Source organism: Oncorhynchus nerka, linkage group LG3 (assembly GCF_034236695.1).
Source record: "Oncorhynchus nerka isolate Pitt River linkage group LG3, Oner_Uvic_2.0, whole genome shotgun sequence".
Taxonomy (NCBI): domain Eukaryota; kingdom Metazoa; phylum Chordata; class Actinopteri; order Salmoniformes; family Salmonidae; genus Oncorhynchus; species Oncorhynchus nerka.
In genome coordinates, this window is record NC_088398.1 from 45,445,158 (window position 1) to 45,462,130 (window position 16,973).

General features: G+C 41.4%; 1 protein-coding gene across 4 annotated transcripts in view; it reads left to right on the forward strand.

Annotated features, from left to right (window-relative positions):
• myo3b (myosin IIIB) overlaps nucleotides 1-16,973 on the forward strand; it is a 107,215-nt gene that overhangs the window by 73,208 nt on the left and 17,034 nt on the right. For all 4 annotated transcript variants that reach the window (XM_029633478.2, XM_029633484.2, XM_029633487.2 and 1 more), the window contains 2 exons: nucleotides 2,935-2,974; nucleotides 3,831-3,951. In XM_029633478.2, the coding sequence (XP_029489338.1) occupies nucleotides 2,935-2,974; nucleotides 3,831-3,951 (161 nt within the window). The remainder of the gene's footprint in view (nucleotides 1-2,934; nucleotides 2,975-3,830; nucleotides 3,952-16,973) is intronic.

Here is a 16,973-nt window from a genome sequence, read left to right on the forward strand (position 1 = left end):
GCAATCGGTATTTTTGGATACCGATTTGGCCAATTTTTATGTTTTATTCATTTATTTTTAATTACACCTTTATTTAATCTTTATTTAACTAGGCAAGTCAGTTAAGAACACATTCTTATTTTCAATGATGGCCTAGGAACGGTGGGTTAACTGCCTCGTTCAGGAGCAGAACGACAGATTTTTACCTTGTCAGCTCGGGGGATTCGATCTTGCAACCTTAAAGTTAACTAGTCCAACACTCTAACCACCTGCCTCTCATTCCACTCCACGAAGAGACTGCCTGTTACGCAAATGCAGTAAGCCAAGGTAAGTTGCTAGCTAGCATTAAACGTATCTTATAAAAAACAATCAATCAATCATAATCACTAGTTAACTACACATGGTTGATGATATTACTAGTTTATCTAGCGTGTCCTGCGTTGCATATAATCGATGCGGTGCGTATCGTTGCTCCAATAACCATAAACATCAATGCCTTTCTTAAAATCAATACAAGAAGTATATATTTTTAAACCGGGTTACCAGGCAATATTAACCAGGTGAAATTGTGTCACTTCTCTTGCGTTCATTGCACGCAGAGTCAGTGTATATGCAACAGTTTGGGCCGCCTAATTTGACCGAATTTTACGTAATTATGACATAACATTTAAAGTTGTGCAATGTAACAGGAATATTTAGACATATGGATGACATCCATTAGATAAAATACGCAACGGTTCCGTATTTCTCTGAAAGAATAAACGTCTTGTTTTCGAGTTGATAGTTTCCGGATTCGACCATATTAATGACCTAAGGCTCGTATTTCTGTGTGTTATCGTGTTATAACCAAGTTTTTGATTTGATAGAGCAGTCTGACTGAGCGATGGTAGGCACCAGCAGGCTCGTAAGCATTCATTCAAACAGCACTCTCGTGCGTTTGCCAGCAGCTATTTATGACTTCAAGCCTATCAACTCCCGAGATTAGGCTCGTGTAACCGATTTGAAATGGCTAGCTAGTTAGCGGGGTGCGCGCTAATAGCGTTTCAAACGTCACTCGCTCTGAGACTTGGAGTAGTTGTTCCCCCCGCTCTGCATGGGTAACGTTGCTTCGAGGGTGGCTGTTGTCGTTGTGTTCCTGGTTCAAGTCCAGGTAGGAGCAAGGAGAGGGACGGAAGCTATACTGTTACACTGGCAATACTAACGTGCCTATAAGAACATCCAATAGTCAAAGGTTAATGAAATACAAATGGTATAGAGAGAAATAGTCCTATAATTCCTATAATAACTACAACCTAAAACTTCTTACCTGGGAATATTGAAGACTCATGTTAAAAGGAACCACCAGCTTTCATATGTTCTCATATTCTGAGCAAGGAACTTAAATGTTAGCTTTCTTACATGGCACATATTGCACTTTTACTTTCTTGTCCAACACTTTGTTTTTGCATTATTTAAACCAAATTGAACATGTTTCATTATTTATTTGAGGCTAAATTGATTTTATTGATGTATTAAGTTCAAATAAGTGTTCATTCAGTATTGTTGTAATTGTCATTATTACAAATAAATTTGTAAAAATCGGCCGATTAATCGGTATTGGCTCTTTTTGGTCCTCCAATAATCGGTATCGGTACCGGCATTTAAAAATCATAAATGGTCGACCTCTAATCTCCATAGGGATGATATTCTGTGTTTTTGTATGTTTGTTTGTGGTTTACTGTAGTTTTTTAGTGTTAAGTGTATCTGAAGGCCATTAGATCTGAGCCTGGTGTGCACCCCTGCCAAGCTCGTTCTCAAGTTGTTACAGAAAGACCTCCGGTAGAGACCACAGTCATGGGGCAAAGGGGTTTGCATACCAGTCACTCAACTTGAGCTCTACTACGCAGACCTCTTTCCTCCCCTCGTTAATGTACTGTTGTTTCAACCACTAGAGGAAGCTCCTCCTATTGCACCACCTCTCCTTTTTATAAATGTAATAAATAACTTTCCACCAAGATAGTGCACTTGTCTGACCGCAAACGGGGCTGGGCTCTGAACTGGTCTCCAGATGTAAGAGCTGAATGCAGTTTGTGTTTACTCAGCGTATGGGCAGGCCAGTCATTAGGGAAGTATGTGTGAAGTCCAACCCAGCTGACTGTCGCACTTCTCTCCTTCAACACTTGTTCTTTCATTCAAGACCACTATTGATTCTCTCTTGCCTTATTATTTGGAATAGTATTGGTTTATTCCATCATCTTCAAATGTTAAGGGTATTATATATATATTTTTAAAGAAAGTAAATACATAGGCAGTACTTGGGTTTGGAAGTATATTGCCAACTGATGCACAGATCCCCCATTTTGTTGGAGAAGCTGAAATCTTTATTCATTTCTGCTTTTATTGAATTTGTCGGTCAAGGGCGGCAATGCATCTCTCCAGACTCAAAGACTAGATTTCCACATCTGAAAATGTTATGCTTGTTGTATACCCGGGCTGAGAAGTTTTTCTTCTGGGAATTTTTTCTCCATGTTTACAATCATATTCCTTGGTGAGAAAACTTCAAACCTCAACTTAACAATTCTGTTTAATCAGTGTTGGAATCACTCCATATAGATTTATTTTGACGAGATCTGGCCCATTTTCCCCTTTTTAAGATCTGTGGGCTCTTACCTACACACTGTTACTTTCCCCTTTTATATCACTCTGTGCCTTGCACACTGTCTACGTTTGTGTCTATCTCCAAAGGTTTCTATTGCATCACACTGCCCATCGTGAATAATATCCCCCAGCTTTGTTCTGTTGCTCTACTGTGTGTTCAGTCGTGTGTCTATATGTCATATGAAAAGAGAGACAAGATGAAGGATGGTAAATCTTGCATAATAGTTTGTATATCATTATCTATGTTGTACCAGGTGAAATCTATTGTGATAGGTGGTTTAGGATCAGTCGTCTAAACTCTCTTTTTCACCTTTGTAGGTATGATGGCAGACACACTTCCAATGATCACAGAGAGAAGGTAAGTTTTGATCAGAGAAATGAATATTTTAGCATAATACTGTACTTCTACAAAGCCCCTTGAACATCGATTATTCATTAGTTTTTTGAGTCCTTGAGACAAAAGACTTCTCTTCCTCCAAACTCCATCTCAATAGAGAGACAGGGTGGTACAGGAATGGGAGAATCAAAAGGCTGGAAATTCGCGGCTGAGAATAAATGCTTGCTGTTCCCGGAGGTGATTTTGTCTTTGCGCTTCTCTTTCTACAGATGTTAGACCCCTTTTTGGTAAAGACCTGAGGTTCTTTGGTAGCACTTTGATATCCTGCTCGAATTCAATATGTGAAATAGAAGAGCCACTCCGTGACTCGGAGCACATCACAGTCTTTGAAGTCTGATCCAATTTTTGCTGCTCACCATTTGATGTTGAAAGGATGAAATGAGGAAAACGCAGTAACTCTGCTGAGCATATGTAAGATTTAAAAAGCAAAATCCTTTGGAGGATGTACTTAGAAATGTTAAGCAGATTAATACTTTCCTATGGCTCTTTTATTCAAAGGTAATTTCTTTATATGAGAGGTCTGTCTGTGTTGTTATTTTCAACCTCACAATTAAGTCAGTGTGCTGCTATTTGCAGGGAGGTAGGGGTAATAGCGGGGCCTATGCGATTGCATTAGCATGTGATTAACATTGCAAAACACATTCATGGGTTGTCTGCCAAAACAGTGAATTAAAAATAAATGAATTTGAATCCAGTATGACTAAGAAACAATAATAAATAGGCGGCCTGCTTTTACTTGTGTCTTTCTGTCTGTCTGTGTATTTTGTGTTTCCATTGACAGTACTCTTCTGGCTGTGTTTATGCTTCTTCTTTAAAGGTTGCTCCCGACCGCCATGATAAACAACTGAGAAATGACAGCAGAGACAAAGTCAGAGAAGGCACAGTAGTGAAGCCTTGCGAGGAGACAGGCAGCCTGCGAGGCACACAGTGTAAACAAGGTAAGCCCGAGCACAGAGCTGAAGGGTGCAGGTAATTACGTAAGGAGACAGGAGAAATCCAGCGTTAATTGATAAAGTGCCATTTGTAATTCAGGAACCCTTTCATCCCTACCAATCCTTCCTGCCTTTTTTTTGTTGACAACAAAGTATTATGAGTGATATTTATATGTTATTTTAACCTGGGTCAACTGGTCATAAACGACATCTCATCGCAGGAGTTTTAGAAGTGGAGCTATAGCACTTCAAAGCCTCATTCTCCCACACGCCAAGCCCTTTGCTAAAGATCTCATCAATGGCTCTAATAGACACCCATAGTAACGGTGACAAGAAAATACACAAACCCTGATTTGTTGAACATATGTTTGGTTTGCTTTTTGCCCAAGGCGCTGAATTCCATTAATTCATGCTGCCTGGGAGGCTGAGTGGGTGGTTGAGCAGGGGGCTGCTGATTACGGCCGTCACCCAGCCCACCACTAGCCTGCCTGGGTAATGGGGGCCCGGCCCTTCATTAATGTTATTATGAGACTGAGGTAAAGAGACGGAGGTGGAATACCGTTTAGCTACACGACCGGGAGATTACGAGGATTAGACATGATAATATAACACAGACAGGGCTCTCCAGCGGGCGCGGGATTAGTGTCAGCATGCCACAGCAGGTCTGGGTTAGATAGCAGCTAATTCGGTAATGCTGGATACAGGTGACCCCCGCTCTGAAGCATCACTGCCGCTGACAAGGGACTGCTTTTAAGAATTTATGATGTGTGAATATGAAAGGAAATGCTGGAAGGAATAGCAGTTTGAGTTTAATTTCATTCATTGAAATATGCATTTAAAGTGTTTCCCCCACTTTAGTTCTCTGGTTTATACTAGCAAAAATAATTAAGCAGTTATGCCATAATAAATTGGGAAAATATTCATTATAACTAGCTAGGTCCATTAATAATGAGGTTTGAAATTCCCTTCTCCTGAGAGCAGGGTAGCTGGTTTCGGGGCAAAATGCTAAATGCTGTGATAAAAACATTTTAATTTTCCATAAGCCATGGGCTTTCATAATGCTTCACTTGTGTTGTGTGTAGAGGTCACATAGACTTTCAGGTATTCATCCTCTCTTTCCTCCACGTTTATATTCTGAGGTCTGCTTATGGCTCAAGTTGCTTTCAGGAAACCATATTTGAATACGTTGAGGGAGGCCACGGTAGCTCAGGCACCCAGGGTACACTTTGATCCCTGCAGATCTGAGGCCTTTTTTATCCTGAGGTTGAGTGAGTCGTGGAAGCCTGGCCCTGCCAGATGTTTGGAGACCAGGCTTCTTCCTGTGTCTCATCCTGCCGACGCCTCTGGTGAATGCTTATATTCTGGGACTGTGGTGAACCTGGCGTGTTTCAGGACACCAACAGAGAAAGTTGAAAATTAGCCCAGGAAATTCAAATCCGCTTTGCATTTGGCCAAAAGAGCTGTGGCACGACCCGGAACCTCTCTGCGTTTGATGGACGCTAAGTCCCTTCTAAGTAATTTGACTGAGCTCAGCTATGCTGTGTGGTCCAGGACAGCCCCATTTGTGAAAGCAAGACAGGAGGAGATTACCCTTAGTTTCAAAGATGTCTGTTTCAGTGTATGTTTAACACAGGGCTAAGGGACTATCCTCCAGCTTTAGCCAGATACCTGCAGTGCTGTCTTTTGTGGAAGCAAAAAGGAAAGAGAGAATTAAAGCACTCCACAGACGCAGCCCTTCTTTACATCCCACTGGGCACAAACTGGTTGAATCAACGTTCTTTCAATGTAATATGTCAACGTATTGTAATATGGAGTCAATGTGAAAAATACATTGGATTGCAGAAAGTCATTTTTCAACAACAGATGTATGTCATTATGGTAAAAAATAAAATTCGAAATAAAATTCATGATGAACTCAGTCACTGTGTCAGTGTATACGTCAATGTTATTCTCAGAGGTAACCCGGAACATATCCCAGTCCATGTGATCAAAACAATCTTGAAACATGGATTCTGATTGGTCAGACCAGCATTGAACAGTCCTTATCATGGGTACTTCCTGTATGAGTGTCTGCCTATGGAAAGGGAGGAGCGGGATAGAGGCGTGATCTGATTTGCTGAAGGGAGGGCAAGGGAGGGCCTTGTAGCTGTCCCGGAAGGGAGAGTAGCAATAGTCGAGAGTTTTTGAAGCGCACGTGGCACAGGCACAAGCGTGCGTGGCACAGGCAGCTTGTTGTCTCAGGATATGTGGTTTCCAGTTTGCACAAAGTCCAGTGTAGTTCCTTTGGAGTTGTCTTGGTATCAGCTTGAGGCGGAATTTACATGGCTGTGACGATGACCGAAGAGAATTCTCTTGGGAGGTAATGCGGTCGGCATTTGATTGTGAGATATTCTAGGTTGAGTTAACAAAAGGGCTTGAGTTCCTATATGTTACCACAATCACACCATGAGTAGTTAATCATCAAACATACACCTCCGTATTTATTTTCCTGGAAAGTTCTTTATTCCTGTCTGTGCGATGTACTGAGAACCCAGCTGGCTGTATGTACGGGTACAGTATATCCGGAGAGAGGCATCATCATAAGTTTACTTCCTTATGATATCAATATTTGCACAAAGGGGTTTCCACTACCATTTCTTTCATTATTAATTTTAACGACACAAAAGATCCCACCATGTCAAACGAACAAATTATCTGTCATCATTTATACCATTATTTAACTAGGCAGGTCAGTTAAGAACAAATTCTTATTTTCAATGACGGCCTAGGAATAGTGGGTTAACTGCCTTGTTCAGGGGCAGATCGACATTTTTTTACCTTGTCAGCTCGGGGATTCGATCTTGCAACCTTTGAGTTACTAGTCCAACGCTCTAACCACTAGGCTACCTGCCGCCCCAAAATGTATACAATTTTACCCCATCTTCCTGTTTCCATCCCAGCTGGCGTAATTTGTTTTTATACATTATAACTTTGCTCACATAGAAACTGGATGGAAAGGTGACATAACAAGAAAAACCTTGGGAAAACACATTGGGAATTCAACAAACTTCTGCATGTCTTTCTGAGTGGGTGAAGAAAGGTTGAAATCTCATCGATCAACGTCTCAACCAAAAATTACCCACATTTCCATGATGAAATGATGTGGTTTGTGTCAAAGCTTGACACACAAACGTGTCAACCTTTGATTTGCAGCATTTTGTTACCAAGAAAGTTCAGCAAGGTGCATCCAACGAACATTCATGTAAACAGAACACTTACAGTATGTAACTTCTCTCCCTGTCTCACCAGCCTGAATATTAATACAATATGAATAATAATTCAAAATGAGTCAAGCAGACGAAAGGCTCTGCGAGCAATGCGGTGATATGATCAGAGTGCTGTTTACGCTCCTCAGTGTGGTAAACAGGCTGGTGCCGAGGATCAGTCAGAGGCTGACTTTATGGGTTATGAAAGCTGAGCTACTTATGTTAACAGGCTTTTTGAAGATTATAGTCCTGGTAAACATACATGTCAGAAGTGAGACAGTGATAAAAAGGAGTCACAACACAGAGACCAATTACCACTGCTTCTAGAAAGACACTTAACATGGTCTTTTGATGAGTAGGGAAGGAAAAGGAAAGGAAAAGAGGAAGGCTCAGTACCTTCGAGGTTATTGTTCTGTACCTCGACTCTACAGATTTAACATCTTAATTTGAGCCAGTTTGCAACAGCAGGAAAACAATCCTGCAACAACCGAAAATGTTAATTATTAATGGACATTTTTTTGTAGGGGTTGATACATTTTTTGTTGGGGCAAACCAAGTCTGGTATTTTAAAGTGCAAATTACAAACTTTAGAAACCTTTTTAAACCTTGAATATACTACAAGTTTGCATTTCCTGCAGTGCAGAAAAATTCTCAGCAACAAAATAATGAAGATCCTACATCTGTATAGCCTAGTCATTGTGCCTTGATTTGGTTGGCACCCTGAGCTGTGCTGCAGCTGTGAGTGGTCAATGGGAACACGGCATTAGGACATGGACTTACCCAGTTGTAATGTTCTAAAACCCGCGTTTACTGATCCATCCCACTTTCCTACCGTCCAACTTGCTCATTACCAGCAACTCTGACACCACTTACCACATGTCCTCCCACTAACTGTGCAACCACGATGCCATACTCCCCCAGTCCAGCCCCTACCCTCACCAACACCACCATATCAACATACATCTGCAAGACAAATGATCCACCCTCTCTGTGTTCCTCAGACAAATACTCTCCCTCTCTCACTGTCTCTCAACCTTTTGATTTATCTGTCTGTCTCCACCCATCATAGAGGCTGAAATTACAGGTGCGTCGCAGAGGTAGCTGAAATTTGGAGTGGATAGGAAGACTCAATTTAACGGAAGGAAGGAGGACTCCTGTCTGCCACTACCTACCATAATCCTCTTAATGTCAGTGAGAGTAGTTAACAGGATGTACTTCCAAACTACTCATCATCACAATTTCTACAGAATAATCTTTTCAAACGTACCTGTAGTATATGAAGGTATAAGATTATATTGCAACTTTTCTTTTAGTATCGTACGAGTGGCTTGGGTTATTTGGAACATTTTGTCATGCTAGAACTTTTAAAGGCCCAGTGCCGTCAAAAATGAGATTTTCCTGTGTTTTATGTATATTTCCACACTATGAGGTTGGATTAATACTGTATAATAATACTAATGCCCTTTTAGTGTAAAAGCTGTTTGAAAAGACCGCCTGAAATGTCAGCCTATTTTGGTGGGATGGAGTTTTGGCCTGCCTGGTGACGTCATCAGGCGGTAAATTCAACAATAGACCAAACCTCTTCCATTAACAGCTAGTTTTCAGTTTTCTTCTCCCAACTCAGACCTTGGAATGGGGTAAATTATAATCAATGCAGGGAACAATGACAAAACAAATAGCTGCAAGGCTAAAGCCAGTTGGTTGGAGGGGGATGGGGACGAGTTTAGTCTTCAAATCAATCTTCATAGTCCTAGCAAAATTCTTGCTTGAGAAATTGCTCTTTGCTAAGAAGCTACGGTACATAATTGTTACCCAGAAATGATTTGATATTGAGATACCTTTAAGATATCCCGTTTTATTGAAGTTGTTGTCCTTTAGTTGTTGATCTTTAGAAGTGGTTATAAGAATGTATATTATCCATCACAGTACATTTTAGTTGCTTGGTTCACTCGTAGGATGTTTTCTCAATGACTGTCCGACTTCCCCTGTGCAACATACCAACATGTACTCACTGCTCAATCTGGAGGGCTGTAATGATACATTATACAGAGGTCTGACAAATGATTGACTTCCAGAAAACTGTGGGATTTTCCCAGCACATGAAGATTTGTTCAGAAGTCAAGCCCCAAATCTCCCGTCAGTGGAAATGATTGATTTCAGTGTGAAAAATTGAAAATTGGTTGTAAGTAATAACATCCTCTGCCTGCATTAGTTAAAAACAGATGCAGGAAATGCCCTTTGGACCATTATCTGGAAAACCTTGTGATTTTTCTAGTGTGCCTTATAATTCAAAGCACATGGTTTACCAAATTAAGACATTGGTAATAAATCACAGTAGTCCTGAAAAGCTCTCAAACTCCTATTGAAGTTTGACTAGAGTTAGCTATCTATTCAGGGACTTTCTGTTAGCAATAAACAATGTGTGTGTGTGTGCGTGTGCGTGTGCGTGCGTGCGTGTGCGTGTGTGTGCTTGTGAGGGAAAAAGAGGGGTATGGGCTGCACATGTCTTATTTAGGCATCAAAGGACTCAACTGATGATTTTTCATTATAATCCATGCCTTTTGGTGATTTGGCTCCCTCCATCTGAATAAACAAAGCCCAAGTGGATAACTGGGGTCTATGATAATTCAGGTGATCACAGCACATGATTCAGGAAGTAAATCAATACATCTCTTTCATTTATTTGGCTAAAATCCCATTTAGCAGCTCTTCGATGTTGTTTCTGAGGAGCGTTCTGATTTTCAAGGGATTTAAAACGGGTATTTAGAGATGTTTTACAAATCATCTGGACCTCTTTGAAAATGAAAAAAAGTACCTATTTAAACAATTATTGTCATCCTTTTCATCTGGAGATGCAAGCATGTACAAAATGTAAGTATGTTGCAAACTCTGCTGGAATTTTTTTCTTCATCTGTATTCTCTGATCGTTAGTCCTCACTGCAGACGCTGCCCACTATTATCATATAGCAAGCCTTGTGTGAGCCACTGTCTGACCTCTTCCCAGACCTACCTGGGTCCAAAATGCTCTCGTGCCAGAAGCCCGTTTGGCAGCCTCAGTGTCTGTAAGATATCTGCGGCAACAACATTCCTCTGGGGCTGGCCTGGATCAAATGGCAGTGATTTCCCAAACAGGCGGAGATGGGAAGCCTGACCCTTTCTCTGATCTGCTACACGCTTTAATCGCTGCGGGTCATGCCTTGATAAATGGGGATGTTGGAACTGAGAGTTGTGTTTCTGACTCCTAGACTGCACAGACACACAGGGATCCAGCTGTATATCAGAGCAGCCAAGTTACAATCATTCACTCAGGATGGAGCGTCTCATGTGAATATAGAAAACATCTCACCTCAGACCCCAAACAACATAAATCTCCTCCATTCAGTCGTGTAGTGCTGTGATTAAACGTTGCTTTGCCATGAACATCTGATGTCCTTAGTCTGTTTGTTTTAAAGGAAAGAGCCACTGAACAGAACTTGTTAAATAACAAGATTGCACGTCAGCTAACTAGCTATCTCTAGCATAACTACTCTTAGTTTTTTTAAATTTAATTTTCATAACATATTTTGTTCCAGTGAAAAACAGTTTGTGCTGCTATATAGTTACATTATTCTGCAGTGTGATTACATTTTGAAACTTTGTTCAAGGACGTCATTATTCTTGATTGAGTGCTTTGATGCGGTTTCAGGGGAATTAGAAATTTGCTTATCAAACCCATTTCAGACATCATTAAAATAACATTTTTTTTGTAAAAACCTAAGGTGCATAATACACAAAACCGCGATCCCCACACCAATAGTGCCATGCTCCAACCAGCTGAGCTAATGGTTGTTTAGATACAGTTCAGAATGGTTTTTGCACAGGAGGTTGACTAGTACGCCTACTACACATTCAGAATCAAACCATGAAGGGAACTTTGTCCTAAGGGCATTCTGTCAATTCCCAGCTGCCAATTGGTAATCTAAATGTATTAGACACCTCACGTTAGAATTATATGACAAACAGTATAAGTCAAAAGTAGCATAGGGTTCTCTTTCAGTTATTAATTTCGAGATCTCAGAGGTGAGGGTTCGCAAGAATGGCCTACTCTCTTGGAAGTACCTTTCAAGAGCGTCTGTTGGAGACAGACAGGTAGAGTGGCGAATGAGGTGAGACCCTCACTTCTATAAAATGAGCCACTCTCCCTCCCTCTGGTTATTCTCGCTTCTCTTCCTCATATCAACTGAATACCTGTTTGGCTGCTTATCTGCTCACAAGTAAAACCGTGAAGGATATCGCTGCTGAGCGTAGGTCTTCAGACCCTGTTGAGAGGTTGAGTTTTGCAGCGTGGGCTAACGGGAAGGTTTTTGTTTTCGAGTAGAAATTCCTTTTCTACTTTTCAGTCTCCATTGGTAGTTGGCGTCATTGCTAGCTATTGGAACTGGGCTAAGCCCACGCTGCAAGGCTTAGGTTAACTTGGCTAGTATCTAGTGTTAATGGCGTACCAAGCTAGCTAGTTAGGAGCCTTGCAGCTAACAGCTAGCAATATTGAGCAACGAATAATGCTATAGCCGCGAGGCTAGTGGGGCATTAGCTAGCTAGCAGCTACCTCGTGGTGAAGGTGTGCGGTGGCTAGCTCAGTGCTGGCTGAAAGAAACCGCGTGACCGAGCTTTCAGCCATGAAAGCTGAGAGAATCGTTCTAGTTAACACAACCTTGACCTTTTTCCACATTTTGTTGTGTTACAGCCTGAATTTCAAATTGATTGAATTTAGTTTTTTTGTCGCTGGCCATATGACATAATACCCCATAATATCCAAATGGAATTATGTTTTTAGACATTTTTACAATAAAAAATGAAAGCTGTAATGTCTTGAGTCAATAAGTATCCAAACCCGTTTGTTATGCGTCCTAAATAAGTTCAGCAGTAAGAATGTGCTTAACAAGATGCATAATAAGTTGCATGGACTCACTCTGTGCAGAGTAGTGTTTAACATGATTTTTTCATGACTACCTCATCTCTGTTTTCCAATGCCTCTCAAAGAAGAGCGAGCACCTATTGGTAGATGGGTAAAAAATAAAAATCAAGCAGACACTGAATATCCCTTTGAGCATGGGGAAGTTATTAATTACACTTTGGATTGTGTATCAACACACCCAGTCACTACAAAATACAGGGTTCTTCCCAATTCAGTTGTCGGAGAAGAAGGAAACTGCTCAGGGATTTCACCATGAGGCCATTGGTGACTAAAACAGTTACGGAGTTTAATGGCTGTGATAGGAGAGAACTGAGGATAGATCAACAACATTGTATTTACTCCACAATACTAACCTATTTGACAGACTGAAAAGAAGGAAGCCTGTACAGAATAGACTTACAGTTGTAATCGCTGCCAAAGGTGATTCTAACAAGTATTCAGGGGTGTGAATACTTATGTAAATTAGAATTTCTGTAGTTATTTTTCAATAAATTTGCAAAAATGTCTAAAAACATGTTTTCATTTTGCCGCTATGGGGTATTGTGTGAAGATTGGTGAGAGAAAAAAAAATGTTTTATCAATTTTGAATTCAGGCTATAACACAACAGAACCTGCATAAAGTCAAGGAGTATGAATACTTTCTGAAGGCACTGTAGGTTAAACTAGACGAGAGAGCAGAGCTAGCAGTGCTATCGTGTTGCTGGTAGGGTATGCTAGTGAGGTTGGCTAGCTTAGAGGCAAGGCTCATAACTAGCTAGCTTGGTACGCCATTTATATAAGATACTATTTGCTAGCCATAAGCCGCAGGACTTCAAACTTGCTAGCCTACGTCGTCTACACGTTGTTCTTGCAACAGGCATTGCTTGGTCCCCCTAACAAGCCTTTTCCCTCGCAATGGTGACTGCTATCCTGCCCCGGGACAATCCTAGCACTTGAACCCCCACGGTCTTGTGCTTGCGGCTCCATGATTGCTGGGAAAGATTCCCACCCTCTATGCATCAATTGTTTGGCTAAGGAACATGCCCAGAAGGCTCTCGAGTCCTGTGATCACTGCTATTCCTCCTAGGTCGGCCAACCTAGGGCGCAGCCCTGGCAGCTAAGGATGGTGTACTTAAGTAAAAAAGTAATTTAAAGTACTACTTAAGTAGTTTTTTGTGGTATCTGTATTCGGACATATTTCTTCCACTATACATATTTTACCAATTGGCCTGGTTTACCACACAGAGCTCTGCTGATCCGTCCACTGATGTAACTGCACGAGGGGGCCACAACAGACTTTCCTCCATCGCATCATCTCTCTAAGGCCTTTCTGTTAGCCTGCTAGCCCCGTGCCGCTAGCTGCCTGAAGCCACGCACTGGACTTGTATGATCACCCGGCTACGCATGCCTTTCCCTAACGTCACCATGCCGTGTCGATTGCTGTTCTGGTTTGTAACTATTGTTTTATTTCACTATAGAGCCTCTAGCACTGCTCAACATGCCTCGGCTAACAATTTAGTTCCACCTCACACACACGCAGTGACATCACCTGGTTTAAATGCTATTTCTAGAGACAATATCTCTTTCCAGACCTCTGGCAGTCTCTATGGGGGTGCCACAGGGTTCAATTCTCGGGCCGACTCTCTTCTCTGTATACATCAATGATGTCGCTCTTGCTGCTGGTGATTCTCTGATCCACCTCTACGCAGATGACACCATTCTGTATACTTCTGGCCCTTCTTTAGACGCTGTGTTAACTAACGTCCAGACGAGCTTCAATGCCATACAACTCTCCTTCTGTGGCCTCCAACTGCTCTTAAACGCAAATAAAAATAAATGCATGCTATTCAACCGAACATTGCCCGCACCTGCCCGCCCATCCAGCATCACTACTCTGGACGGCTCTGACTTAGAATACGTGGATAACTACAAATACCTAGGTGTCTGGCTAGACTGTAAACTCTCCTTCCAGACTCACATTAAGCATCTCTAATCAACAATTAAATCTAGAATCGGCTTCCTATTTCGCAACAAAGCTTCCTTCACTCATGCTGCCAAACATACCCTCGTAAAACTGACCATCCTACCGATCCTTGACTTCGGCGATGTCATCTATAAAATAGCCTCCAACACTCTACTCAGCAAACTGGATGTAGTCTATCACAGTGCCACCCGTTTTGCCATCAAAGCCCCATACACTACTCACCACTGCGACCTATACGGTCTCGTTGGCTGGCCCTCGCTTCATACTCGTCGCCAAACCCACTGGCTACAGGTTATCTACAAGTCTCTGCTAGGTAAAGCCCCGCCCTATCTCAGCTCGCTGGTCACCATAGCAGCACCCACTCGTAGCACGCGCTCCAGCAAGTATATCTCACTGGTCACCCCCAAAGCCAATTCCTCCTTTGGTCGCCTTTTCTTCCAGTTCTCTGCTGCCACTGACTGGAACGAACTGCAAAAATCACTGAAGCTGGAGATTCCCATCTCCCTCACTAGCTTTAAGAACCAGCTGTCAGAGCAGCTCACAGATAGCCCATCTGCACCTGTTCATAGCCCATCTGTATACAGCCCATCTATCTACCTCATCCCCATACTGTATTTATTTATTTTTGCTCCTTTTGCACCACAGTATATCTACTTGCACATCCATCTTTAGCACATCTACCATTCCAGTGTTTAATTGCCATATTGTGATTACTTCGCCACCATGGCCTATTTATTACCTTAACTCCCTTGTTTGACCTAATTTGCACTCACTGTATATAGACTTTGTTTTTCTTTTTTCTACTCTATTATTTACTGTATGTTTTGTTCATTCCATGTGTAACTCTGTGTTGTTGTATGTGTCGAACTGCTATGCTTTATCTTGGCCATGTCGCAGTTGCAAATGAGAACTTGTTCTCAACTAGCTTACCTGGTTAAATAAAGGTGAAATTTAAAAAAATGATTTTTTTGGACAACTTTTACGTTTACTTCACTGCATTCCTAAAGAAATAAAGTACTTTTTACTCCATACATTTTCCTTGACACCCAAAAGTACTCGTTACATTTTGAATTCTTAGCAGGAAAGGAAAATAGTCAATTTTGCACACTTATCAATTGAGCATTTGGGCGGCAGGTACCCTAGTGGTTAGAGCGGTGAACTTGTAACCGGAAGGTTGCAAGTTCAAATCCCTAAGCTGACAAGGTACAAATCTGCTGTTGTCACGCCCTGGCCTTAAGTATTCTTTGTTTTCTTTATTATTTTGGTAAGGTCAGGGTGTGACATGGGGGATTTATTTGTTTTGCCTGGTCTAGGAGTTTGTGTCTAGGGTTTTTTGTATGTTTATGGGGCTGTTTCCTTTCTAGGTAGATTGTAAGTCTATGGTTGCCTAGATTGGTTCTCAATTAGAGGCAGCTGTCTATCGTTGTCTCTGATTGGGAACCATATTTAGGCAGCCATATTCTGTGGGTACTTTGTGGGTGGTTGTCTTCTGTCTTCGTGTCATTGCACCAGATAGGACTGTTTCGGTTTTCACATTTGTTGTTTTGTATTTTGTAGTGTTCTCGTGTATGATCTTAATTAAACATGTTGAACTCTAACCACGCTGCATTTTGGTCCTCCTCTCCTTCAATGGAAGAAAACCGTTACAGTCGTTCTGCCCCTGAACAGGCAGTTAACCCACTGTTCCTAGGCTGTCATTGAAAATAAGAATTTGTTCTTAAAGAAAAAAACATCCCTGGTCATCTCTACAGCTTCTGATCTGGCGGACTCACTACCCACAAAAAATGTAAAATAATAATAATCGTGCAGTCTGGTTTGCTTAATATAAGGAATTTGAAATTATTTATACTTTTCCTTTTGATACTTAAGTATATTTTAGCAATTACATTTACTTTTGATACCTACAGTATATTTAAAGCCAAATACTTTTACTCAAGTAGTATTTTACTGGGTGACTTTCACTTGTACTTGATATATTTTCTATTAAGGTATATTTCCTTTTACTCAAGTATGACAATTGGGTACTTTTTCCACCACGGATACTGAGGGGCGTTTTTTTTCCTCTGCTTGGCAAAGACGACTTGGCTCTGTTATGAAGAACACTCTCCATTGAGCAAGAGAACAGTCAGTTTAGTAATTCCTTACTTTACTCTCTGGATGAAAAGGGTACTCCCGAGTCCACAAAAATTCTGCTTTCCTCGTCCTTTTTTATTTCACTGCGATTGGTTCATGCAACCGGGCCACTGCTTGCTCTGCCTCCCCATCTTATGGGAGTGAGTAGCTGGTTAACAACTCTTGACCACCCATGGAGCAGGGCCAAGACATACCAGTTATGTAGCTGTCCTACTGCCAAGTATAAGGAATACTGCGCTGCAGGTGTTTCCTTCTTCCTATATTACCTGACATCTTCCTTCATGGCGCTGGCTGCTCTGTTCTGAGAGAGCTCGCTTCCCGCATCTATCCAGACTAGAGTTACAAAGGTTCAGAAACTTTCCTGGAAATTTCCAGAAATTTTCAATGGAAGTTAAGCCCTGGAATTTGAGGAATTTTGCTTAAATTCATCAAAAAAGTTAGGTTATAAGAGTGAACCCTTTTTGTGGGATACACATAAGGCAATTCTAGGTCTTGTGGCATGTTTTGGTTAAACTATCCCCAATTCAATGGATTTTCAACCCTCTGCAAGCACAGTGCATTCTTCCATCACATGTGCAGTGCACTTTTCCATCACATGTACAGCTGATTCTCAAGATCTTGCACTATTGAGCCCACACTACTACACTGTCTGAGCCAAGGTCTACATGCTTTCTGATAAGTTTTGATTACAGTACTGGGTGGGGTGACATACATGATTTTTTGTTTACTGGTA